At 35.9% G+C, this 27,584-nt stretch overlaps 1 protein-coding gene across 1 annotated transcript in view; it reads right to left on the bottom strand.

Moving 5' to 3' along the window:
* Positions 1–1,731: 1,731 nt before the first annotated feature.
* The window catches only part of cin (Molybdenum cofactor synthesis protein cinnamon), a 321,839-nt gene continuing 295,986 nt past the window's right edge, over positions 1,732–27,584 (bottom strand). The window contains exons 18-20 of the mRNA XM_090376470.1: positions 24,731–24,804; positions 15,841–16,009; positions 1,732–1,962 (exon numbers count right to left, since the gene is read on the bottom strand). Of these exons, the coding sequence (XP_090232596.1) occupies positions 1,732–1,962; positions 15,841–16,009; positions 24,731–24,804 (474 nt within the window). The remainder of the gene's footprint in view (positions 1,963–15,840; positions 16,010–24,730; positions 24,805–27,584) is intronic.

Raw genomic sequence — 27,584 nt, 5'->3', positions numbered from 1 at the left:
ACCCGGAACAGAAGTTAAACTAACTGGTCTGTAATTATTCGTGTCACCCTTCGAACCTCCTTTGTGAATTGGGGATACATTTGCACATCTCCAGTCCGTGGGAACCTCCCCTGAATCCAAGGATGCTCTCATAATTATGGCTAAGGGTTTGCTTAGTTGCTTTGCCGCCTCCTTTAATATAACTGGATAGATCCCATCCGCCCCAGGTGCCTTTCTTATGTTTATCTTCAACAATTTCTCCTCCACTTTGCTCTCAGTTATTACAAAATCATTAAGCACACTGCTACAATTTGATAACCTTCTTCCATTTTCAAACTGTAATGATTCCTCATGTGTGAATGTAGATGCAAAATACTCATTCAGTTTGTTTGCTATCTGAGCAGGATCATCAACAGTCGAACCATCGATGTCAAGTGGACCAATCATATTCAGCCCCTTCCTTTTAGAGTTTATATAAGTAAAGAAATCCTTGCTGTTTTTCTTAGCATCTTTTGCCAAAGATTTCTCGTAATCCGCCTTTGCCTGCCGAACCGCCTTTGTGACCTGATTACAGACTAGCTTATATCTGCTACAGGCTTCTGCGTCGCCTGATAATTTATATGCATCCCATGCATTTTTCTTCTCTGTCACGAGTCTTATTAGTTCATTTGATAACCATTTAGGCCTAAACCTTGAACAATATTTCTTCATCGGTATGAAAAGTCTAGTAGCTTCCACGATTAATTTCTTGAATGCTTCCCACTTAGAATTTACTGTTTGTAACATCGTCAGTTGATCCCACTGTACAGAATTTAAAAACTGTCTGAGACCACTGTACTCCCCTTTACGGAAGCAAAAACCCTTTCCTTTACCCCTGACGGTAGTTACCTCTTTGAGTAAATCCCACTTCAGCACACTGTGATCACTGCCACCTAGTAGTTCCTTTATCTGCAAATTCTTAATACACGAATGATCACTGCTGATAACCAGATCAAGAGTATTACTTTCTCTGGTTGCCTCTCGAACATGCTGCTGCAGAAAACAATCATCCAATAAATCCACAAAAGTCTGACTAGTGTGTGAGTGACCAAGCCACAAGTTCCAGTCAATATCTGGGAAGTTAAAATCCCCCATTATAAGACATTCTGATTTACTGGCCCACTCTATTTCTCCGTACAATTGTTCATTATCCCCTTTCAGAGAATTATAGACTTCAGTGATAGTGCACTCACATGTGCAGGTCAGATCCCGTATAAGGTGCCCATTACTTCCTCGCTCTCAGAAGTTCTAACTTCCACAACAGGTGAATGGAACAGAGAACGCTTTGTTATATGACTATTTTACAAAGTGGTATTTTATCAAAAGCTTTAAAAGTGTAAAATGACAGATACATTTTAAATTATCATAAATTATACTTTGGAAGTTCAGAATAATATTAAGTGATTAGAATGAAGTCCATATTTATTGATATCAATCTAGTTACAAATAAACTAAGCAGCAACTAAGAATGATGCAAACAGACCGATGGACCAACTTTTCTCTTTTGAATGAAATAAATATTTTAACACATTTTGTATTTTTATTTTCTGCTTGAAAAATAAATTTTTTACATTTATTCAGAATCAAATTTTAACTATAAAAATATTCACCAGAATTTTAAGGGATAATTACAAGTTACAACAAACACTACATTTAGCACCAATTGAAAATTTATTATTCTGAAATATTTTTGTCATATGCAAAGCATACTCGTTACAGCTTATCGAAAATCATGACATGAACTTCTTCAGCTTTTTTCATGCACGTTAGTGTATCCTTACGAGGAGGTAACATCATCAAAGCATTAGCACTAGTCATACTTAACAAACGACTACTAATCTGATTACCAGTACTGATGGCTTCAGGAAGTTCACTGTTATTTGACCAAGAGAGATAAACACGATGAAACTCAGGTCGTGGATCAAGTTCAATATCACAGGAAAGCTAAAAAATTAATATCAAACCAAAGATTATGATAATATTTAAGCAATTTTCCATTACTGCAATGGTAACCGAAATAGCAAAACAAGAACAAATTTTTCAAAAAAAGATTACAGTAGATTAAGGTTACAAACCAGTTTTCTTCAGCTCCATCTCTGAGGCTAACACTATTAATACTGATTTTGTTCATCATGCCAGTCAGCATAATAAAAATTGAAGCAGAGTGTAATTCTTACTACCAGTGCATTTACTCCTATATTAAGCCTCACCTGAAAATGTATCAGTGTAAATAATTCCATGTTCTATGTAATAATTAATGTTCTGCTCATCTTTCTCTTGTCAGTTTACGTTACCTGTACTGATATGTTTAAATCTGCATAGGTATAACTCAATTCAGGGATTGGCTTGATTGCAGGGACTGATATGCCAGTTCCTATATAACAGGAAATTTCAGTAGCAATCTGAAATTTCGAAATGTTAAGGATTTTGTTTTGATGTCTACCATCTACTAAAGGCCTAATATTTCAATTGGCCTCTCCTTATTTTATGGTGATCCCACAGTGCAGAAGTATGGAAAATAACTGTAATTGAAAATTGCCTAATAACCGCTGATTTATTTTATTTTAAATTTCTGATATTATGCAGATTGTCATGCCCCTTTTATGGTGTATATATAGTCATATTGTACTGGTTAAAGGCCCAGGTCCATTTTTAGCTTTAATGTTCTAGTAGCAAATTGGGCTACTTTTCTGGGCATAACTATGGAGCTGTCCTCTGGAGCTGTCCTCTGGGCCCCCAGTTAGTCCTAGAGAGGTGAAATTTTTATTTTGGATACCTGGATAAATTACTTATTTTTGGTAATTCTGTGGCACCCCTGATGAATAGAAGTGAAGTCATAAATTCTCAAAATTTAGTCATTTTTGTTATCAATGTTTGATCAATGTTACCCTTATGGGACTCATGAAAAACTCCCTGGGTCTTACTTGGTAGTTTTCAAACTTTATTTTGCTAATTGTGTTTTTAATCAGTAATTCTACAATGTCAGATGAAAATTCATCATCATCTATGACCCCTATGCTGGACAACTTAACAATTGCTCCAGAACTTTGGAAGCAAGGCTGCAGGATCTGCATGAACCATTTCATAAGTTTTTTAACATACCAGGGAAGGTATGTTAAAGTTTTCCCCATTGTCTCAGGCTTTAAATTATTAATGTTAGTGATAACAGTAACATTAATAATTTAAATAAATATTAGTTACACAATACTGCCGATTTAGATTTTATATTTGCACTAAAAATAATTTATTAGATGTTTTTAAGAGTGGTACAAAAGTTATGCCCACCATGATAGAGGCCATAAATATTTTCAATTCTATGGAAAGGATGGTATTGGACCTCACAACCGAGAATACTAAATTAAAAGCTAAACTTCAAAACCAAGTAATTCCAACAGGTTTTCAAGTGACCAGTTATACAACTGATACCATTACCAACACAGGTGAACAGGTTAATGGTAATGTGTTAAAGAATGGTACTAGGACAAAACATGTTGCTATAGTCAGGGCTATGGAAGGCAGCGAGATGAAGTCCAGCAAAATATTAATCAATTGTTTCTAAACGTTTTAAAGAATTTGAAATGATTAAAATGAAATTGGTATGAAAGGTCCCAGTTATTGGTATTTCAATTGAAGCTGCATTCAAGGGCGACCTTTAAAAATTAAAGAATTGTCACAAATTAGGTTAAAAAAATTAAATGTGGAATTTAAAAAGTTAATTCAAACGTTAATGGCCTATGATATTAGAAAAGATATTAGGGATGAAGAAATTTTGGATCTTTATGGTAAAAATGTTGTGGAACATGGAATCACAGAGGATTTTTGGAAATCTGTTAAAATAACATTTAAATTTGTCAAGAAATAAAAATGGCACACACTGGGCATTTTAAGCTCCTGCACATGTCAGGAGAATTTTGATAAATTCAGGCAGCAAGATTTCCATTGGTTTAACCTCACTGAAATTTTAATTAATATAACAAAGAATTAAATTTTCAGAATCTTCTCTTCATTCCTATTTACTTATTACAATGATATATCGAAATCAACTAAAGTGTGAAAACATTCTTAGTTACAATATATGCACAAATGTTTAAATTTTTTTATTTATACAACAAATTAACATACAAAAATAAATGTAATACATTTACTTCATTGAACTAAACTTATAAAATAAAATATCACACTTGTTTAAAAAATAACAAAAAAACAAATAAAGCCTATATATTTCTTTTTCACAGAAAGCCTGAAATTCAGTAGAGGTACCCCTCATGTTGTGCAGGCATGTGATCGAGACCCACAATTATTCGTAAAATCAGACAAATGCTAACTTATTGCAATTTTATGTTCTTGAAGAGAATCTGCCTTCATTTTGAATATAAAACAATGTTTTGAATTTACACCAAATAAAAATAGGATAAATAAAATATACAGAATATTCAGAAATATATTTTAAGTCAGAAAAGGTACCTCTTGTGTTATGCTACATGATGAACAGCATAAGGGACATCGACATGAACTGAGAAAAATAGTTATTAGAATGGAAAAGAAACACTTATTTAAAGGGGGTCATGTTTTTAATTGACTTTCATATTTGTTTAGTGAAAAAGGTTTTTTTCTGTGAATAATATTAATAACAAAAACACATTTCTTTTAACAATAAAAACAAGAGAAATTAAATATTATAATTAAATATATTTTTCCGCTGATTGCATTTTTCTTAATAATCATTCATTATTTTGTAGTATTGCTTTCAGCGTTTCTACAGTCAATTGTTTTTTTTTGTTGACATCCACTACTTATTTACTACTGAAAAACCTCTTTCTCTTGTACCATTTGTTCCTGGCAAACATAATGCAAATGATCTGCATTATGTTTGCAATTATGTAGGGAGGCTACATGACCAATCCGGGGCAAATGCCTGAAATTTGGAACATACGGTCACTTTAGATTAAAGGAAAGTGCAAGTGGTGATACTGCTATGAAAGAAAACAAAATTGATTTAGAAATAAAAGAGAAAAGGAAGGAGTATGAAGAAGGGTAAAGTTTGTCAACTGTTGCATGGGAATTTTTCTCTCTGCTTCAACAGTGATTACAAAACTGTGTTCAGACACTATATTGAAGATGGAAAGCTATTAATAATAAGGATGGAAAATCAGATTGTCAATCTTTTATTGTGCATTTAAAAGAACTTTTATAATTTTTCCTGCATTTGAGATCAAAAAATTTAATTAATAATTCCATTTACACGTTCATCAAACATTTCTTTTTTGCTACAATCAAATTCATCATGCATAGTTGCAAGTGATCTATCATTTAGGGAAATTCCAACACGTAAAACTAGACTTGCTTAGAGTTCCATAGAATACAACCTTTAATCCAATTCATATAAGTTATGGAGTGGCGGTACCGAATAACAGTGACCCCAATAAGTGGGCACATATTTGACTTTGGCCCTTGCAGCCACAAATCCTTAAAAATTACCGATATGTTAATACCACTTCACCTCTCTTCACTGCAGTTTCGCTTGTGCTGTGCAGGTAGCTAACAATCAACATGCTTCATGTGAAAAAGTTGTTTGTAGAGAGTAAATTTTATCATAAACATAACTAAAAAATATTTCTTCTCAATTTTTTTTGTTTTAGGCAGGAGGGCAGTGAGACCCCTTTCAAAAATGGGCCCAATGCACTGCATTAGCTGCATTGACTGCAGAAGGTTCTAATGTTGAAACAATGGGAAATCCCCATTGTATCAACAAGCTTTTGTTGATATAATGGGAAATTTGTGGGTTCTTCTATATTAAAAATCTAGAGAAAAATTGGTTTCAAATAAGGTCTACAACTCTAATATTAGTTTTTCTCATTTACCAGAAACTTTGTCTTAGTATTAGTAATGACCGCATGGTGCAAGAAAGCCTGGTTATGCTGCACCAACCAAAAAAAAAAAAAAATCCGAACAAAACAATGATAAAAACAAAAAAATAAATAAATAGATAAATAAATAACTAATTAATAATAATTAATAAATAAAAAAAATAAAATAAAAAATAAATAAAAAGGAAATTAAACCTATCATCCTATGCGCTTCCCTTACCCGAAAGTACTATCCAGATGACCTTTGAATTTCCCCAAACTGTCAGCCTCTACCACCCATGAAGGCAACTTATTCCAGTAATTTATAACTCGCTGGCTAAAATAAAACTTCCTGCAGTCCAATCAAAACATTTCCCCCCGTAACTTGAATTTATGTCCCCTAGTTCTAGCATCATTCATAATCTTGAAAATTTTGTCCTCATTCATTTTACTGATGCCTCTCAGAGCCTTAAACACCTCAATCAAATCTCCTCTAAGGTGTCTAGTTTCCAAAATCTGCAACCCACATATTCGAAGTCTTTCTTCATAAGGACGCCCTTTTGCCGATCTCACCAGGCGAGTTACCCTTCTTTGCACCCTTTCAAGAAGCTCGATGTCTTTCTTTAGGTGCAGTCTCCATACTTGAACACAGTATTCCAAGTGTGGTCTAACATAAGCCTTATATAATGGGATTATCACGTCCCTATCTCTACTTGCAAAAGTTCGATAGATCATCGATAGGACACCATGGGCCTTCCTTGCAACCTGTTTACAATGATCAGAGAATTTCATGTCTGACCGTATCTCAACACCCAAGTCCCTTTCCTCCAGTACTGGGTTTAGTTGACCTCCACCAAGTGAATAAATTATTTTGGGATTACTGTTTCCCAGGTGTAATACCTTACACTTTGTTGGATTATAGCACAGCTGCCATTTTTCTGACCATTCCTGAAGTCTATCTAGGTCGCTCTGAAAAAGCTCAGCTTGATAGTGATCATTAACTACTCTACCAATTTTAACATCATCTGCAAATTTAGACATCACACCCTCTATCCCTTCATCAATGTCGTTTATGAAAATTAAAAACAACAGTGGTCCTAATACTGATCCTTGGGGAACCCTTCTTACATCAACCCAATCTGAGGAATAGCCATTTATCACAACCCTCTGCCTCCTGCCCTGAAGCCATCCTTCTATCCATGGATTTTCCCAGTGATTCCAACTTCTTCCAGCTTATAAAGCAACCGCTCATGTGGGACTGAGTCAAACGCTTTGCTGAAATCTAAATAAACAATGTCGAAATTATTCCCTAAATCCAGCTGGTGAGTGACCCTTTTGAAATAGCAAACCAGATTTGTTAAACATGATTTTCCCTTTACAAAACCATGCTGAGTATCCTTGAGAATTTCAAATCGATCCAAATGATCCTGAATTCCACCCTTGATCATTGCCTCCATGATTTTTCCTACTGCTGAAGTCAGACTGACAGGTCTATAATTTCCAACTTCACTTTTAGAGCCACCCTTATGTATGGGAGATACATTTGCACTTTTCCAATCCAAGGAAATCTCCCCAGAGTTTAGGTGATGCTCGCATAGTTAGCTTCAATGGTTCAATGCACTCGCTTGCCGCCTCTCTTAAGATTATAGGGTATATTCCATCAACTCCAGGAGCCTTACTGGTCTGTAGGCTCAAACGTTTTTTCATTAAATAATCTTGCGAAATTTCAATATCATTAATTACATATTTTTTTAACTTTGCTCCCACAATTTCCCATTGCCACAAAAGGCTTTTCATTTGTAAATATCGATGCAAAATAACTGTTGAGTTCATCTGCAATGGCAGCTGGTGTATTTATTACTATCCCATTTCCCTTATGTAAAGGTCCGATCTCGTTTGTCCTGCTCTTCTTGGCATTTATATATGTCAAGAATTCTTTATCCCCCCTCTCTGCTCTGTTTGCTAGTGATTTCTCATAAACTGCCTTTGCCTGTCGAACCTTTTCTGTGGCTCTATTACACATCACCTTGGAGCTGTTATAGGCTTCAGTACTTTTTATTGCTCTGTAACCTTTCCATGCCACCTTTTTCTGCTCAAGTAATGCGGCAACTTCACTATTCATCCAACTTGGAACCCTTCTCGTGGAGTATTTTTTTAATGGTATATATGCATTCAAGGCATCTGTGATTAATGTTTTAAAAGCGTACCACAGTTCAATTGTATTCATTCTCTGCACAATATCTACCCAGTTAATAGAGGCCATGTAGTACCTTAAGGCATCGTAATTTCCTTTTCTGAAATTAAAACCCATTCCTTTGCCTTTAACTACTGCTACCTGTCTAGTCATCATCCACCGTAGAACTCCCTGTTCACTTCCTGCTACTGGTTCCTCTACTGTCAGCGCTGTTATGTCATCTGATTCATGTGTGATAATGAGGTCTAGGATATTCTTTTCTCTTGAACTTTCCCTGACATGTTGATACAAATAACAGTCATCTAGTTGATTTAAAAACTTTGTTCCCCATGTAGAGTTTTCTTCCCATTTACTCCAATCAATTAGAGGCAAATTGAAATCACCCATAATAAGACATTGATGCTTACTTGCCCATTCCATTTGCATGTAGAGGCTTTTGTCATAATCTTCACAATCACCTGGTCTGTAGATTACTCCTACTCGCATTATACCTTTGTTTCCAACTATCTCACACCATACAGACTCTATACTAGCATGTGAAATGTCTGAATCCTTCTATCTAACCTATCCTTCCTAAATACATTATAGAAGCCGTACTGAAACTCATCATCCCCAATTTCTGGGTGGCACCACGTCTCTGTAAGCCCTATTATGTCTGCGTTACTTCTTTTAACCAGCAGTTCGAATTCGCTCATTTTATTGACGACACTTCTAACGTTACTCTATAAACAATTAAGATTTACTGTTCTTGTATATTGAACAACCCTAACACAACCCTTGAAGTTTTTTAGGCTCTCTTCCCTGATATTAGCTACCCGCTCACGTGAAACGTCTTTGCCCCCAGAACATCTAGATAATACGTCCAGTTGGGATAACAGATAAGAACTCTTAAGGAATGTGCAAGAGTTACATTGACCAATATTATCAGATAAACGCATGTCAGTATTACCCACATCCCCCCTAACTAGCAGTTTCCCAGAACCTTTAAGGTATTCTCAATAATACTGGCAAAAACTTTTGCACCACCTTTGTTTAAGTGTATCCCATCTCTACCAAACAAATTCCTTCTACCTACAAGTGTGGGCCATGCTGATAGCAATTTACCCCCTAAAGCCTTGCAGATTCCTTCAAGTCTTGAGTTAATCCACAAGGCTCTTAACAGATAATCCCTCCTATCATGTCTGGGCAGAATTGCAGACACATAGACATTATGTCCTAGCTCGCGACATTTCCTCAGCATGGTTCTGTATTTTTCCAACAAATCGTCAGATCGTGTACGTTGAATATTATTTGTGCCCACATGAATAATAATATTTTCTTTACCCCCTTTAAAATCTGACAATCTATTGGTGACATCATCAATAGTTGCTCCCGGCAGACACCCTGGTTCTGCTCCACCTATCTTTATTACAAAAAATATTCCCCGTTTCCGTGACAATGGAGTCAATAATAAAACAATGTCCTTTTTAACCAGAGTAGTTTGCACCTGGTTTTTCTGTTTTGAGGGTCGAATCGGGCGTGCATCACTTGGTAGACTGCTGGAGTTTTGAGTTCCTGACGAGCTCCCAGATGCATTATTTTCGAGGGCAAGCACTCGTTTTTTCAGGGAGTCAAATTGTTCCATCAGTGCACTAAATTGTAATTTAAGATCGGTGCACTCCTTACATCGATCACAAAGAAAAGCATCCCCAGGTGAGGTAGGATTAGTCACCAGGTCGACCTTGGAAAATATTCCACAGGTTCCACAACGGATTAAATCATGACTCACCCGTAAATCGCCATCTGCTATTTCCGTCTGAGTCATGATACCCTGTGACGTGTTTAAGGCAGATCTCATAACTACCATTATAAAATTAAATAAATATCAATGAAAGTAACTTTAAAAAATTATATCTATAATATTATTAAAATCAAACAGCTACAGGAAAACCTATAACAAAATAATCCAGCAATATCTAAATAAATCAAATATTGAAAAGCACTATCCAAAAGTAAACCACTTAACTGATGAGCCCTGTCTAAGCGCGTCCGCTCACCTCGAATGCCAACATATATCAGTCTTGGACTGACACCATTAATGGTATTCTTGATGGCTTGTTTCCTGGGGATGACTGTTCATCTGATACCCACTTTCGATCATTTGTTTGAAAAAATGAACTAAAATTCTACCTGCCTTTCGGTAGGTAGAATATTCTACCTACAGATCTTTATACATTAACTGAGCAAGCAGTACTGTGTAAAACACACCATATCTAGGTGTCCTGGATCAGATTTAATCAAAAATGTAACAAAGAAGTTTGGTGAATTGTTCCCTAATGTTCTGTTAAATTTTTTTAACAAATGTTTGCTATATAGTGTCTTCCTGTATTTGTAGAACATGGTCTTAGTGAAGATTATCGAAATGCCAGGCAAGCCTCCTGCACATCGAAAATCTCTCAATCCTATTTCCCTTCTACCAAACTTCGGCAAACTATTTGAGCATTAGCTTTTTCATAAAATTAGATTTATTTCATGATCGGGAATCATTCTGAACTCACTAATTCATATTTATAAAGGGAAAATGTTGATGATACTTTATGAAAATAAAGAAACATGTAAGAACCTGGATTCGAAATATTTAGATTTGCTTGAGCGTGTACACAGAAGGGCAACAAGATGGGTAGCGGGAATGGATGGATCCTCTTACCAAGAGAGGTTTAAGTTATGCTAATTGCAGTGACTGGAGACTAGGCACCTGTGTAGTGATCTGAGTGAGGTGTATAAGGCCTTCAATGGGTTGAGCACGCTGAATTCTGATGGGATCCTTCCACTTGTTCAAATTACGAACCCAAGGGGCATAAATTCAAATTAAGAAAAGACAGATGTAGAACAGATGTGCGGAAATTTACCTTTAGCCAGCGAGTGGTTAATTGCTGGAAAAACTTCCATTTGTCGTTGTGGAAGTCGATAGGTTAAATTAATTTGAGGAACTGGACAGGCATTTGGAGAGAACGGTGTGATTTTGTTTGTTTTGGCTGATGCTGCATAAGCTCATACTTGCTTTCTTGCATCACATGCCACTACTACTACTACTACATGGATGCCCTCAAGGATCTGTCCTGGTTCCCACGTTTTGGAACATAGGTGTAAAAAGATGGCTAATCAGACAATTTGCGATTACTAATTGCAAAAAAAAGATGACTGTTCTTATCATTTCTGCTTGTTGAAGAGCTCAGCTTGAAACCAGGATAACTAACAGCCATTCTGGACCTAACTGCTTGGATTAAACAAAACAAGCTTACTATATCTCAGGAAAAAACTAAGCAAATATCATTTTACCATCAGTTAATCTGGACTGCCCTCCAAGTATTAAGATTGATGGCAACCAAATACCCTATGTCCATAACTTGAAATATGTTGGTGGCATCCTAGATGACTGACTAGACTTCACCATTCTACCTATTTACCATATTTCAAAAATGTTCCACATGTTATCTATTTTGTTTTTGTATAAAGCCCTTCTAGGCCTTTTACCCTCCTATCCTATGGTTCTTTACATTTAGGCAGGAGCACTGGTGTCTCACTGTACTGAAACCATAACGTCACACTCCTGAACCTATAAATTCTAAAAATTCTTATAATAGTAGATCAGCTAAAACAGTAATTTGTATATATACAAGAGTTTTCGCTTTACGAGTTTTTTTTTCAATTTCGAATTATCAACAAAATCAAAAATATGAACATGAATTGCAAAAAATGAATGTTAAACCTTCATAAATCCCGCATTTCAAACCACACTGTAGCTATACAGTACAGTTCAGTACAATGCTTGTATTATATATACAGTACAAAACTTGTAGCTATACAATACAATGCACCCCGCTTTATGATATTAATCAATTCCAGAGACACCATCGTATCGTGAAAATATCGTAATGTGAACCCATTAACACATTGTTTTCAGTTATCCATTCCAAGACCTCGGAAGTTGAAATTTTTGCTATATAACTAAGCTATTTATTTCTCTAAAAGGTCATTTTTAATGTAAATTGTATTAGTTACCAATTCAAATAATTAAAGTGCACTACACTTTCATCGTTATCATATATTCTGTTTTAAGAATCAATTTTGATTGCCTTTGTGATATTTTTCTAAAACACATCTCTGGAGATCATGACCAAAAATCAATAAAAACAATTTGCAGTTTTCGGTTTATTGGGTTTTTCTGTTAGTGCAATCAATTATAAACAGGTTGTAAACCTGTTATTGCATTTGCAAAAATACTGATAGCTGGAACTCTCTGGGTTTTGTGTTGTTCTATGAAATGTCTTTCCCCTTCATTGCAATCTTCAATCATATAAAAAACATAAGTTTTCAGAACCTTCTCTTCTTTTTTTAAGCTTCGTAAACTTGTAACTCAGCGCGAATTATTTTAGTTGCACCCTCAATCTGGTTAGTTAGTTGCAATTTGTACATGCCATTAGAAATGCTTATGAATGCTATTGTGAAATTTATAAAGAAAAGAGATCTTGGAAACAAATGCCTCTTGAAGGATTTCTGAAGTAGATGACTCCTTGTGCAATAAACCAATGAGTGTCGACACAACAATGAGTGATCAACGAGTATGATAAATGAGTGACCAAAGATAAACATGAACATTTGTAAGTCAAATAATTTATTTAAATTATAATTGGCTTGATGTCACAGGCTATGTTTTCATTTCTTTTGATAACTCAATCATAGTTTAAACAAAATAATTAGACTCTAAAGCACTTGCACTATATTTATAGAAACTAATTAGCTTACTAATTGCAATGTTGAGAATGTAAAACCTTGTTTTCAGTATTATGTCTATGGAAATAAATTCCTGCTTTACCAATTTTCATTTTACTACCTGCACTTCGAATGAATTAACATGTAAAGTTGGGAAATACCTGTATATATACACACATGTATATATTCATTGGCTAAAAAATTAGAAAATTACAAAAAATATTTGCCATTCATGACAGTTTAGGTCAAGTTTATAATAGCTAAACGAAGTATGCATTAAATTGTCACTTGGTATAATTATCAGTTTCTGTCAACTAAGAAGCCGCAGAAAAGTGTTCAGATAAATACTCCTCGCTTCTGGGCCCTTTTCATTTGATCCCCTCACAGAAGACAAGTGATATTTATGATTTTCAGAAAGATGTTATTGTTGGAGCAGGTTCAGCAAGCATCCACAATTCAGAATACAAAACAGAAGAAATCATTGGTATCAAAGGCAACCATATCAAAAGTATTCAATGAGTGAAAGATTAAAAGAGAATACAGCTGTGACAGGGAGAAATCTAAAGTAATGCAGAAATCAATGAACCGCAAACTCTTAAACTACCTAGAAACCCTCGGTCTGATCAACGATCACCAGTATGGATTCCGTCACTGTCGACCCACTGCTGATATTCTGGCTTATGTTACCCATATATGGACAAATGCAATGGAAAATTTTGGTGAAACACAACCAGTTGCTTTTGACATCTCAAGGGCTTTCGATCGTGTTTAGCATAAAGGTCTTCTAAACAAGCTTCCATCTTATGGTTTTCCAACTGTTTTTGTAATTGGTTATCCAGTTTTCTCTCTGATCGTTCACTGAGAGTGATGGTAGATGGCTCTCTGTCTTCTAACTTCTCCATTAATGCTCGTGTCCCGCAAGGTTCAGTTCTTTTCCGCACTCTTTTCCTCTTGTATTTTAATGATCTTCCATTGACTGGAAATCCAATCCATAGTTTTGCCTATGATACCACATTGAATTCCACTTTCCATTTTGAGAAACCTTGTCCTGCTCAATCAGCTTCAACTTCTCGAAAATCTGCTACCAATTCCTTAAATGCCGATCTTCAGGTAATTCTCCAGTGGGGCAAAGACAACTTAGTTGATTTCAAACCTTCTAAAACTCAGTTTGTCTTATATCTCGCAAAAAGGTTTTTCTGCTCCTATGCTTATCTTTGGTAACACTCCGATTTCTAGACAAAATTATATATATATCTTTTGGGGATTACCATGACATCTAATCTCTCTTGGCACAAGAACATTACAAATATTACTTCTGCATCTAAAACACTTGGTTTTCTCTTTCTGTCGGCATTAGTTTTCTTCCAAACGGTTGTTCACTCTGTACAAATCGCAAATCCATCCTACCATGGAATATTGTTCTCACACCTGGGACGGTGCCCCTGAAACCTGTCTCAGGCTTCTAGATGCCATTCAGAAGAGGGCAGTGAGGTGAATTAATGACTCCTCTCTAACAGTCTCTCTCCACTCTGTCTCATAGACGTACTGTTTCTGCTGCATGTCTTTTCTACAGATACTTCCATGGGCACTTTTCTGAATTGGCTTCTATCATTCCCGCTCTCTCATTCAAAACCGTCCGAACACGTGCTGCCACCAGCCAACATCCATTTACTGTCAAACTTCAAACTCACAGAACCAACTTTTCATCTTCCTCATTTATTCATTCAACTGCCGTTTTCTGGAACAACCTTCCTTCGTACGTATTTCCTGAAAATTACAGTCTACAGAAGTTCAAGTCTAATGTCAACAAATATCTTCTTTCCTCTTCACAACCTCCAACCCAAGCATGGTCCTAAGTACTATAGGTTCCAATACCGCTCATGTTTGGGGTTTTCATAAAAAAATGCGGACGAATCATACTCCAAGAACATGACCCATTTTGATTTAGCAAAGAACAACCATTTTTCCCCATTACGAAATAAACTATTAGCTTAAAGAATCTGGGATTTGGTAGTTTTTTGTGTGCCTATACAAAACACACTTCTTTCTGTAAAAAAATTGAGGCAACTGAATTGGTGCAACCAATGGCAAGACGAGCATGGAACAGTCGGAAAAGATGAGAAGTGCATGATCATCTTGTTTTTGCTGGGTTCAATTCTTGGTGTGAAAGAATAGCACTCATTTAACTCTATTTTTACACCGAGCGTGCAATAATCCAAACAATACATGCTCCATTAAATAGATATGATTATAGGCATACCTTATTATTGATTACAGTTGCTATACATGAGTAGGGGGCCCTTGTGGGTAGCACAGTTGGTAGAACCACCATCCTCTCCACACCAGGTGGAAAAGATCTGAATTTGACTGCCATCAATGATGTGAGGAATTTTTATGGGCCTTTTTCCACACTAGCTGAGTTAGTAAATTTCTGGAGAGGGTAGTATGGTTTTGCCTACTGGAAACTCTGGTTTTCCATTAAGTAAACCGGAAATCAATCACAGAACAAACAGTTTGCATACAGTACATATAACGAAATATAGCTTTGGTCGCTGATGTGCCTAAAACCCTATTACAAAAACACATGTAGGATAATATACCCAACTCATTGTGGCCAGTACACAAAATATAATTACACAACACAATAAAGGAGAATTAGCTTTTATAAAGGGGTTATGTCAAAAAGGAAAATTACACTATGAAAAATAGTGATTTTATTGATCATCAGTTTGTTCAAAATATTTATGCTCAAATTCCAATAATAGAGTAATTTCTTAAAGGCTTTGCATTCAGGGCTGTCTGAATGTATTTTTTTTCCAATTATTTTCATTAATAGTTTGTACCTTTCAAGGTGTAAGATTTCTAATATTAGGTATTCAAGGCTTATGAAACCGCAAAAACCAGACACAGATTTACACGTCTATAGATATGATATACATAGATTTATATTTTAGTCATATAATTATATTTTCACTGTAATTAAATTTTCTTTTGTATGATTATTTAAAATTACAGTAGTTTCTTTATTACCTTAGCTCTGATAATGGGATACAAAGGATTCTGATAACCCATCATTTTATAGAGACAGGGGATGACATATAAATGGCTTGTAACCACTGCTGACACGGGATTACCAGGAAGTGCAAAGATGAACTTCTTTTTCCCATTGTAGGAGAGAGTAGCAAATGTAGTTGGTTTTCTGAACAGAAGAGACTATGTTAAAACTATATGTATAAGTTGAATAACGTTATGCAATTAAGGATTTTCAGAACATTTAGAATAGTAATGGTAAATCTTTAATGATACTAAGCACCAGAATAAAGAAAATTTACCACCATAAAAATTATGGTGGTAAATTTTTCTTTTAACAAGGAGTGGTGGCAGGGAACATGAGAGATGCCTTTCAAAAATAACACACACATATATATTACCATTTAATTAATGATTAAAATTCTAAAACTATTTCTAGCTTTCTATATATATTATCATAATTGCTGCAACATTCCTCATTTTTTTACTTTTTGAAGAGTAATTAGATGTAAATACCTGCCAGGTGCTGCACCACCGTTTGTGTAAAACGTTTTCATTTTCATAAAAATTATGGTGGTAATTTGATGTCTGGGACCTTCACTACAGAGTTTTAAAAAACTGTTTGTCATTCAAGAATTAATTGTGTGACCGTCTCATGTTAAGCAAACATCTGCAATGACACAAAATTGTCTATGACTTTTTGTTTTCACATTGTAAAGAAGCCAAAATACAAGATTTTTCTTCCAAATGAACATTATGGGAAGAAAGATATATAGGTATCACATATGATCTTTTAACTATACATTGTAAAGTGTGCCAAATTTGAATAAAATTTTGGAAAAATCCCCCAAAAATTGAAGTGTAACATTGTAACTAAACACACACACACACACATATATATATATTATTTAATTTCTTAGGTCTATTTGTATATATAATAAGCAGAAATACATACATTTAAAATGTTGTGTGTTGAACAATCTTTTCAAGTGGGAAATGGATCAAAACTATTGTCAGGTCTGCACTTTTTACTGATTTTTTTTTTCAGAAATTATACTTTTTACATATTTTTTTAAAATATAAGCAATCAATGGTGTTCTCTAAAATGGTGTTCACAGGCTGGCCGCTAGTTAGTACACCGGACTGAACCCATTAGTAACTCTTTAGGTGGCTTCCGGATCAGCTTCCAGATCAATGGCGTAACGTGACCTCTACTCTGGAGTTCGAGTAGTGTGTATTTGGATGGTATTGTCGAGGCCACAATATGTCTAGGATCTGGGTATATTGTTACCATGTGTATGTGATATTAAAATCTTTTAAGAAAAGTTAAAATATTGGTAAAATCTATTGAAAATCCAATTTGAAAACACTAAATATTTTTTAGTCACATCATCATCCAATTTCAATCCACTGCAGGATGAAGGCCTCTCCGTAGCCAGGTGGGCAGGAGCAGCAGTGCATAGCACATGCTTCTTGATTAGACCAGGGTGCAAGCCCATGATCACCAAATACTTACATTCCATAATTATAATATCATACAAACTCTTACAAACAAATCAGTCAGACATATGTCTGTTTAAATTTTTAAGACTTGAACATAATTTAACTTAAAAACATGTTTAACAGTAACATTAAATGATGCAGCACCAGCGAAACAAAAATCACACTACCCACTTCATTAGATCATACTTCTAATAATTTGTCGAATCCTTCTTTAAACTCATTGAAACTTACCCACTTCCATAAGCAGATCAGTCCTTGAGGTTGTCACAGACTTGCAGATACGCCAGACAAGCTGTACTTGCTACCTGGGTGTCTAAAATGCTGATGGATATTCGTGTGACATTCAAGTCAAATGAACCCAATTTCAGTGAAGTCCAGTCACTCTGTCACAGCCAAATCCTCTGCTTTCACCTTCATGATGTTGGGACTGTTTGTAATCCTCAGTATAACCTCCATGCACAAGCATTGTGGGTGACCACCCAGGTATGAACCAACGCAAGCAGGGGGTCAAGGTGTGGCGCCCACACCACATGGAGGAATGCCACCCCTCTGTTATCAGGCAAACTATGTGGTAGATGACTTTCTTCAACCGGTGCAATACCACACTTTGCTTATTGGAGGTTTCAAGTGGTGAAATCTAGGTTTAGTTTTTAGACCTAAGTTCCGGTCAACCCTTCCCCATCTCCTCCATCATGCAGTATGGCCGATGCCTTTGGAGGTTACGATGAACACCATGGCGAGATCCAATCATCCTTAAATTTTCAGGGTACAGCTCTAAAATGGTGTTCACAGGGTGGCCGCTAGTTAGTACATCGGACTGAACCCATTAGTAACTCTTTAGGTGGCTTCCGGATCAGCTTCCAAATCCATGGCGTAACGTGACGTCTACTCTGGAGTTTGAGTAGTGTGTATTTGGATGATATTGTCGAGGCCACAATATGTCTAGGATCTGGGTATATTGTTACCATGTGTATGTGATATTCAAAAATTTCATCACTTCATACAGCATGTCACCCCCCACATTTCTCACTATTGAATGCACTGTCAACTTGTAGAGTAAGCTTATCTGCAAAATGATCTAAACCTCCCAAACACTTCCTAATTCATTTAACAAAAAGATGTGGCCTCAATATGAATCTCAACGATATCCATTTCCACTCACAGTCTGCCAAACCCCATGTATTTTTCGAAACTCAGTTATCGGTTGATTCAACTACTGCTCATCTCATTTGCCCAAATTATTCGCTGTATGATTCCTTTTGCCTCAAAGGTGGTACTTGTGCATATGTCTCTTCCGATATTCCCTGACAGAGATGGGGTAATTTGGAATCTCCTCTTTTTGATCTTTCGTGGCTTAAAATCCCTCTACCTCATTGTGTCAAATTCATCTGTTGTCTCTACTGTTCTCCCAACTCCACTGATCACGTGGATCTCTTTGACTTCCTCTCTTTGCAAATTGACTTTCTCCAGCACAACTTTCCTAACTGTGAGGTAATTTTCCTTGGTGATTTTAATGATCACAACTCCAGCTGGCTTAAGTGTTCTAGTAACACAGACCCAGCTGGTCAAGATACTCAGGCTTTTGCAATTTCTAATGACCGTGCACAGATTGTTATTTTACCTACAAGAATACCGCACAATCCTAACACGCTTGATGTTTTCCTCACAAACAACCCTTCTAAGTACACGGTTGAAGTGAATGGTCCTTTAGGCACATCAGATCACAACTTGGTGATCGTCTCTTCCCCAATGAAGTCTTTATCTCATGGCTATTCCAAACTTCGTATTGTTTGGCATTACAAGAATGCAAAATGGGATGACCTGCAAGACTTCTTTTCCTTGTTTGGATTACTGTTTCAAAACTTCTGATGTCAACATTTGCTCAGATCTTGTCAGTGAAATTATTCTTGTAGGAATGGAATCATTTATTGCACACTCCACTTTAAAATCTCGTCCTTTATCTAAACCTTAGTTTTCCAATAAATGTGATAAGGCTGTTCAAGAGGAGAATATTGCATATCATATGGCTTGTTTCCATTCCTTCAGTTTCATTTTCTGCCTACACCAAAGCTCGTAACAATTGTGAAGCAGTTATTAAACAGTCCAAACTAGAATTTGAACGGGCTGAGTAGAAATCTTGCTACTTGCCCTAATCTTAGCCGAGAATTCTGGTCTCTTGCCAAAGTTTTTTACCACAAATTTTGCCCATCTTCGTTCAGAACTGTCTAAACCAGATGGTTCTGTTATCACTTTAGCCAAGGATAAAGCTGACCTGTTAGCATTCCATTTTTATTCCAACTCATGTATTAATGATCTTGGTAAAACACCTCCCACCATTCCAGCACATTCCATTCAATGCCTCCTGTTGTCTTCCATCAAAAGGATGTCAAAAGGATTTTGACGAATCTTGGTGCTAAGAAAGCTCCATGTCCTGATGGTATTTCTCCACTTGTTCTCAAAACCTGGTCTTCTGAACTTACTCCTCTTTTTGCAGCCTATTTCACTTTCTATTCCAAAGGTCTTTTTCCTTCTGCTTGGAAAGTTGCTCATATCGAGCCAGTTCCTCAATAGGGTGACAAATCCCTCCCATCCAATTATCATCCCACTGCAATTACTTCTACTCTTTCTAAAGTATGGAGAAATCAATTAACCGCCAAGTCAAACTACCTAGAAACCTTCCGTCTGATCAATAATTGCCAGTATTGATTCCATCAGTGTCAATCGACTGGTCATATTCCGTCTTATGTTACCCATTTATGGACAAATTCAATGGAAAAGTTCTGTGCAATACAAGCAGTTGCTGTTGACACATCTCAAAGGCTTTCAATCCTGTTTGGCTTAAAGGCCTTCTAAACAAGTTTCCATCTTGTGGTTTCCAACTGTTTTTTGTAATTCGTTATCCAATTTTCTCTCTGATGCGCACTGTGGGTGACGGTAGGCTGGCTCTCTGTCTTCTACTTCTCACTAATGCTGGTGTCACCAAGTTCATTTCTTGGGTGACACCAGCATTCTTTTCCTCTCTATATAATGATTTTCTTCCATTGACTGGAAATCCTGTCCATAGGTTTGCCGATGATAGCACATTGCATTCCACTTCACTTTTGGGAAACCTTGCCCTGCTCAATCAGCTTGAATACTTGATTATCTGCTACCAATTCCTTAATGCTGATATCAGGTAAATCTCCCGTGGGGCAAAGACAAATTAGCTGATTAAATCCTTCTAAAACTCAGTCTTGTCTCATATCTCACAAAAAGGATTCTTCTGCTCCTATGCTTACTTTGGTGACACTCCGATTTCTAGACAAATGATATATCTCTTTTTTTTTTGGTTTACCTAACTTCTATTCTCTCTCTTGGCACAAGCACATTACAAATATTGCTTCCTCTGCATCTGAAAATTTGGGTTCTCTTTTGCTCTTGTGTTATTTTTTTCCAAACAGCTGTTCACTCTGTACAAATTGCAATCCCCTACGTGGAATATTGTTCCAACATCTGGGGCCGTGTCCCCAAAACCTCTCTGAGGCTTCTAGATTCCATTCAGACGAGGGCAGTTAGGTTAATTAATGACTCCTGTCTAACAGAGTCATCCACTCACTGTTTCATAGACATACTGTTTCTGCTACATGTCTTTTTTATAGATATTTCAATGGGCACTGTTCTTCGGAATTGGCTTCTGTTATTCCCACTCTCTCTTTCAAAACAGTCCGAATACATGCCACTACCAGCCACATCCATTTACTGTCCAACTTCAAACTTTCGAATCAACTTTTCATCTTCCTCATTGTTCATTATAGTGCTGTTTTCTTGAATAAATTTTACTTCATATGTAATTCCTGAAAATTAGCTTACAGAAGTTCAAGACTAATGTCAACATATCTTTTTTTCTCTCTTCTCAACCAGCCCAACCAAGCATATAAGTAATATAGGTTTCTAATACACTCTGGTGTTCAGGTGTTTCATAAAAATATTGGAAGTTTGTTTGACAATCAATTATTCTCTGGCTGAAGATAATTATAGCTTTGATCTCGGGCTGAGCTCAATTTTTACATATCTTTTCTGCAAACCAAAGTTAGATGTGAGCAGTAAGTTTGCGTTTAGTGCAGAAGTTTGCGTTTAGCCAGCAGGTGGCTGATTGCTAGAACAAACTTCCATTTGCCATTTTAGAAGTTGATAGTTTAAATAGATTCAAGGCAGAACTAGACAAACATTTAGCGAGAGAGTGGATGGGTGAAATGAGAAGGATATTTTTTTTTTGACTGATGCTGTATAAGATTGCTTTCTTGCATCATATGCCTTTACTAATGCTAATTGAAGTATTGCATAGTCTCTAAGCCTGATTTCAGGAAGGATTTTAGAGTTGCTATAACAAGTACAGAGAAGGGCAACAAGACTGGTGAAGGGAACAAAGGGGGTGCCCTTATGAAGAAGAAATAAAGTTTTGCAAATTGCAGCTTCTGGAGACTAGGCACTGCGAGGCAATCTGATTGAGGTGTTGCATTGATTGAGCAAGCTCAATGCTGATAGGATTCTTCCTCTTGATCAGATTATAAACCTGAGGAGGCATAGATTCAAATTGAGGAAAGAGAGTTGTAGAATAGTTGTGTGGAAGTTTGCCTTTACCCAGCAGGTAGTTGACTGCTGGAACAAACTTCCATCTATTGTTGTGGAAGTTGATAGCTTAAATAAATTCAAGGTAGAATTAGACAAATATTTGGAATAAATGAATTAGTGAAATGGATATAAGCTTGCTTTCTTGCAGCTGTGCCTCTCTAATGTTAACCCTTTCTAATTTAAATTTATGCCCATTTGTGTGTGTGTGTAATATATATATGAAGGAAACTAAATGCTAAATGACATTAGCATTTAGTTTACTTAACCAACTGAAACAGATCAGTTAGTCTCCTTGGAGCTGCTTAGTTTTTAAATACTGCAATTTACATAAATCATGCTTCTTTTATGTAGGAGAATCTTTTCATGCTTATCTTTTGATCTATTCCAATAGGTCAAAAAATGGGACTTCCAGAACTATATACAATATTGCGGATGTGACCCAATCATTGCCTCATACAATGGAATATTCATCCTCTTGCTGCTTGTGGAAAGTTCTTTGTGTGGCATGAGGTATCCAGGAGACTAGCATTCCCATATGAAGTTTTCTGAGTATGCACTACTCAGAAAACTTCATATGGGAATGTACCATTATCTCTAGGTCTTTGTCATTCTCCAATACCATGAGTCTAGTATCCCCAACTAATTGTTATTGTTCTGTGATTACTGAATTAAGTCTAAGGCAGTAATCATAGAATACACTGAGGTTTCACATTTTCCAACACATATGAATTACATACAAGATTACACATACTACAGAATGGAAGAGAGCATTTGAGAAAGAACTGATAGATCTAGAAGATCTATCAGTAACTGATAGATCTTCTCATAGATATCAAAAACTGATAGATCTATCAGTGGCCGTGATCTCAGAATTTGAGGTCAGGCCAGTGCTACCATTATTGGCATCTCAGGAAAAACCTTGTAACAGTGCCTAATAAAGAAAAGCATCTGCACACTGTAGAACCATTAAAAGAAAGCATTAAAAGAATATATCTATACTTAGGAATTATTAATTGTTTATAATTCCTAAATATAGATATATTTTCAAAATTTTGAGTTGTAAAACGTTCATGAAGGAGTGAGCAAAAACACTATTTATAGAAGATAATTATAATAAATGAAACATATTAAAATAGATAGGTATATAAATTCTTAAATTAATAAAGACTATTATTTATTTCAAATGATTCAAATTTAAACATAATAAATGATAAATACAAAGATGCTGAACAAATAAATATATTTACAAAAAAGAAAAATATAAACAGTTACAAATAAGCAAATTTAACATGAACTCAGTCTTTCTGGTTTTTACATCTGCAAATTTATTTAAAAGTTCAGATTAACCGATGCTTTCTGATATCTTTTTTATTGAAATTATTGCTAGCACTACTAAATGATCTTATGTCATTATCATTCTGGTCTAGTTTTTAATTATCTTTAATTTTGAAAAACTGCATTCTCCTGAAGACAGAGGTAAGATAAATAAAATTAATGCAATTGTTACATTTGGGAACAATGACAGCAATTCATTATTCTGCAAATATTTGAGGTCTAATGGTTAATGAATATTCTCTTCATTTATATTTTTTGAGCTCTGTAAAGTTGTCACTCTGTATATCACTTGCACGTATCATGTTAGTTGCAATTTGTGCATTCGTGGTCTTTGTTATTGTTTTTTTTTAATGTTTTAAATTTAATGACAAAAAAATATCAGTGAACAGAAATAACAATTAATTACACTATTAATTAAGCTATGCGCATAAGCATAAATTTATTTTTATTTTGCTAACCTGTGCGAAATATTGTTCCGATTTTCACACATCATTTAATTTCGTTAATTGGAGGAAGTAAAGTGTAAATTTGTGTTCTATATCTTAACTTTTATAGCCTGTGGATAATATTTCTCCTATTTTCGCTTATTAGAATTGCCATTTAATATAAATAAAATTCAGTTTGCAAGCGTGATCATAATGACTCGCACTTACTACATATCGTATAGTGAATGGTATTTTATTTTGTTGAGTCCATCATAAAGTGATTTGATCATAGATTAAATTATGTATCGTATTTAGATTAAATTAGTTTTTAATAAACATTGTATTCTATATTATTATTCATTGTTTATGATTGGGCAGCAAAAGTTAAATATGAATGAAACATAACTAAATGCTATGAGACAATTTTTATCTTATACAAAAAAATAAGGAAAAAAAAAACCAAATTCTGGATTCATTTTTTATTCGTAAAAACTAAAAAATTGTAACTTCCATAAACTTTACTTCACCTTACATTGTTCAACATATTATAATTAAATATATCTAATAAAATAATTGTCTCATTTTTTCTGTTCCTTCAATCCATACTTCCCATGCACACATACCAAGTGCATAATACACATTACAAAAATTTGGTCCCCGTTTTCAGTAGAATTATCCGGATCCAGTTACGCTCAGATAACAAGGACCCCTCCTTAATAAAAAAACTTGTAATCCACTTAAATAGGTTAAAATAAATTTACTGATATTTTATCAAGTTTTTAGAATAATTATTCTGATTTAAAGGTGGTGAAGTGACTTACTATATTATAGAATAACAGTTGTAAGCCAAAAAAACTGCAATTTTTCTTCAATCACTAGTTAAGTGTACCATGAAAAATTCATGACATATACTATTAATAGCAAATAATGAAAAAATTTGAAAAGTTAAAAATTTCCAATAAGATTTTAAGCAAAGGAATTTAAATACATCCTTTCAAAAATTTTCCTCTACTTACCCAGGTTTCATAAACACACGTGCAAAATGAATCACAGCCTTTAAATCAATTTCTAAAACCTGTTTCAATACATCCTATAAAAAATAGAAAATCTTTTTTCTAAGGCAGCAATAAAATATATGAAATAAAGTAACTTAATAGCAGACAAGCTTTGTTTACTGAAATAATCACTAAAATTGCCCAACAACTTATTTCCCAAAAGCACAAGTGATTAAAATGAATGGAGGTAAGGAGGTAGTAAAGACATAAGTTCCTTTAAATAGGGCATATTAGTTTCTTCTTGTGAAGCAGTAAAACACAAAAGCAGTGCATCTCTAAACAAAGGACAATTGATAAAACCATGAATGGTTAAAAAGATTTCCACTCCTCACACAGGTTAGTCATGTATGCTCAGCAAAAGAAGTTTATCAGGCTGTGATCTGTGAGGAGCCAAGAAAGAACAACTTTCTCTCTGCAGACCATGTGCAGATTGGACTCCCATATTTTGATTACAACTTTAATTTGGGGCAGTTTGTTTGTTGCCCATCCATGCCAAAAATTTTGACATTGGGAATTTAATTTGATGCATATTATTTGCCTGTATTCTTCAGTCATATTGAATCTACATTCATGTTGAATACACCATGAATTGTATGACTAATAGAGCAAGCTTATCTGCAAAAAGATCTAAACCTCCCAAACATTTCCTAATTCATTTCACAAACATACGCAGTCTCAATTCTAATCTCAACGATGTCCATTTCCACTTGAAGTCTGCCAAACCCCATGTACTTTTTCTGACAGAATCTGTTATCGGGTGATTCAACTACTGCTCATCTCAGATGCCCAAATTATTCGCTGTATCATTCCTTTCGCCTCAAAGGTGGTACTTGTGCATATGCCTGTTCTGATATTTCCTGTCAGAGATTTTGCAATTTGGAATCTCCTCTCGTCGATCTTCTCTGGCTTAAAATCTTTCTACCTCATTGTGTCAAATGCATCTGTTGTGTCTACCGTTCTCTGAACTACACTAATCACTTGGAGGTCTTTGACTTCCTCTCTTTGCAACTTGACTTTATTCAGTCAAACTTTCCTAACAGTGAGGTAATTTTCAATGGTGATTTTAATGTTCACAACGCCAGCTGGTTTCCATTTAATAGTCACTGACCCAGCTGGTCGAGATGCTGAGGGTTTTGCAATTTCTAATGACCTTGCACAGATTGTTCAATTACATAAAAGATTACTGGACAATTCTAATCATACAGCCAACACACTTGATCTTTTTCTCTACAAACAACCCTTCTAAGTACAGTGAAACTTCTCCTAACGGACACCTCTCTTTAACCGATATCTCTCTCTACAATGGACATTTTCAAATTCCCCAACTCTCCTCTATTGGTTTTAACGTGTTTTCAGCTTCTGTCTAGCAAACACTGCCTGTAACGGACGTGGACAACTAATCTGCAGCGTTTCGTTTAGATTAGCACTTAATTTTAGTAGATTAGCACTAGACATTCTGGACCTTGAGTTTGTCACAGACATTCTCTCAGATATGCGAGACAAGATGTACTTACTACCTGGGAGTCTAAAACGCTGATGGAACTGATATTCGGGTGACACTCAAGTCAAGTGGACCCAATTTTGGCGAAGTCCGGATGGTCTCTGACAGTCATATCCTCTGCTAGCACCTTCATGATGGTGGGACTGTTAGTAATCCTGGGTATAACCTCCATGCACAAGTACATGGTGGGTGACTACCCAGGTGTGAACCAACGTAAGCAGGGGTCGAGGTGAGGCGCATACACCACATGGAGGAACGCCGCCCTCTATGTTACCAGGCAGTACTAGGTGGTAGATGACTCTCATCAACCGGTGAAATACCACCACTTTGCTTATTGGAGGCTTGAAGTGGTGGAAGCCATGTTTAGACTCTAGAGCAAAGTTAGCATTAGCATTAGCATTAGTAGAGGCATTTGATGCAAGAAAGCAAGCTTATGCAGCATCAGCCAAAAAAAAAAAAAAAAAAAAAGTAACATAAATAAATAAAAATAACCACTTCCACTTCACCCCTCTGTTCGTTCGAAATACCTGTCCAGCTGACCCTTAAACTTATTTAGGCTATCAACTTCCACGACAAGGGATGGAAGTCTGTTCCACCCACCAACCACCCGCTGGCTAAAGGCAAATTTCCGCACATCTATCCTACATCTGTCTTTCCTCAATTTGAATTTATGCCCTCTCAGGTGATTTTTCTGAGCTAGAGGAAGAATCCCATCAGCATTGAGCATGCTCAAACCATTCAAGGCTTTGTACACCTCTATCAGATCACCCCGCTGGTGCCTAGTTTCCAGACACTGTAATTTGCAAAACTTAAGCCTTTCTTCGTAAGAGAACCCCTTTGTCCCATTCACCAATCTAGTTGCCCTTCTCTGTACTCGTTCCAGCAGCTCTACATCCTTCCTGAAATGAGGCCTCCAGGCCTGTATACAGTACTCTAGGTGTGGCCTGACCATTGCCTTATACAAGGGAATAATCACCTCCTTATCCCTGCTAGAAAAATTCCTATATATCATTGACAATACACCATGAGCTACTCTTGCAGCTCGTCTGCACTGCTCAGAGAACTTCATATCTGCCTGCACCACCACCCCCAGGTCCCTTTCATTCTCTACCACTGTCAGTGTAGTACCACAGAGTTGATACGTTGCTCTGGGGTTGCTGTTTCCCATATGTAGTACTTTACATTTGTCAATGTTAAACTTCATTTGCCACCTCGAAGCCCATCTGCTCAACCTTTCCAAATCCTGTTGCAGCAGCATAGTGTCAGTAGTGTCCTTGACAACCCTGCCAACCTTCGTATCGTCTGCAAACTTGG

Source organism: Mastigoproctus giganteus, chromosome 6 (genome assembly GCF_048544385.1).
Source record: "Mastigoproctus giganteus isolate SK-2022 chromosome 6, ASM4854438v1, whole genome shotgun sequence".
Classification (NCBI taxonomy): Eukaryota; Metazoa; Arthropoda; class Arachnida; order Uropygi; family Thelyphonidae; genus Mastigoproctus; species Mastigoproctus giganteus.
Note: the sequence above shows the minus strand (reverse complement) of the source record. Positions and strands in the feature narration are given on the sequence as shown.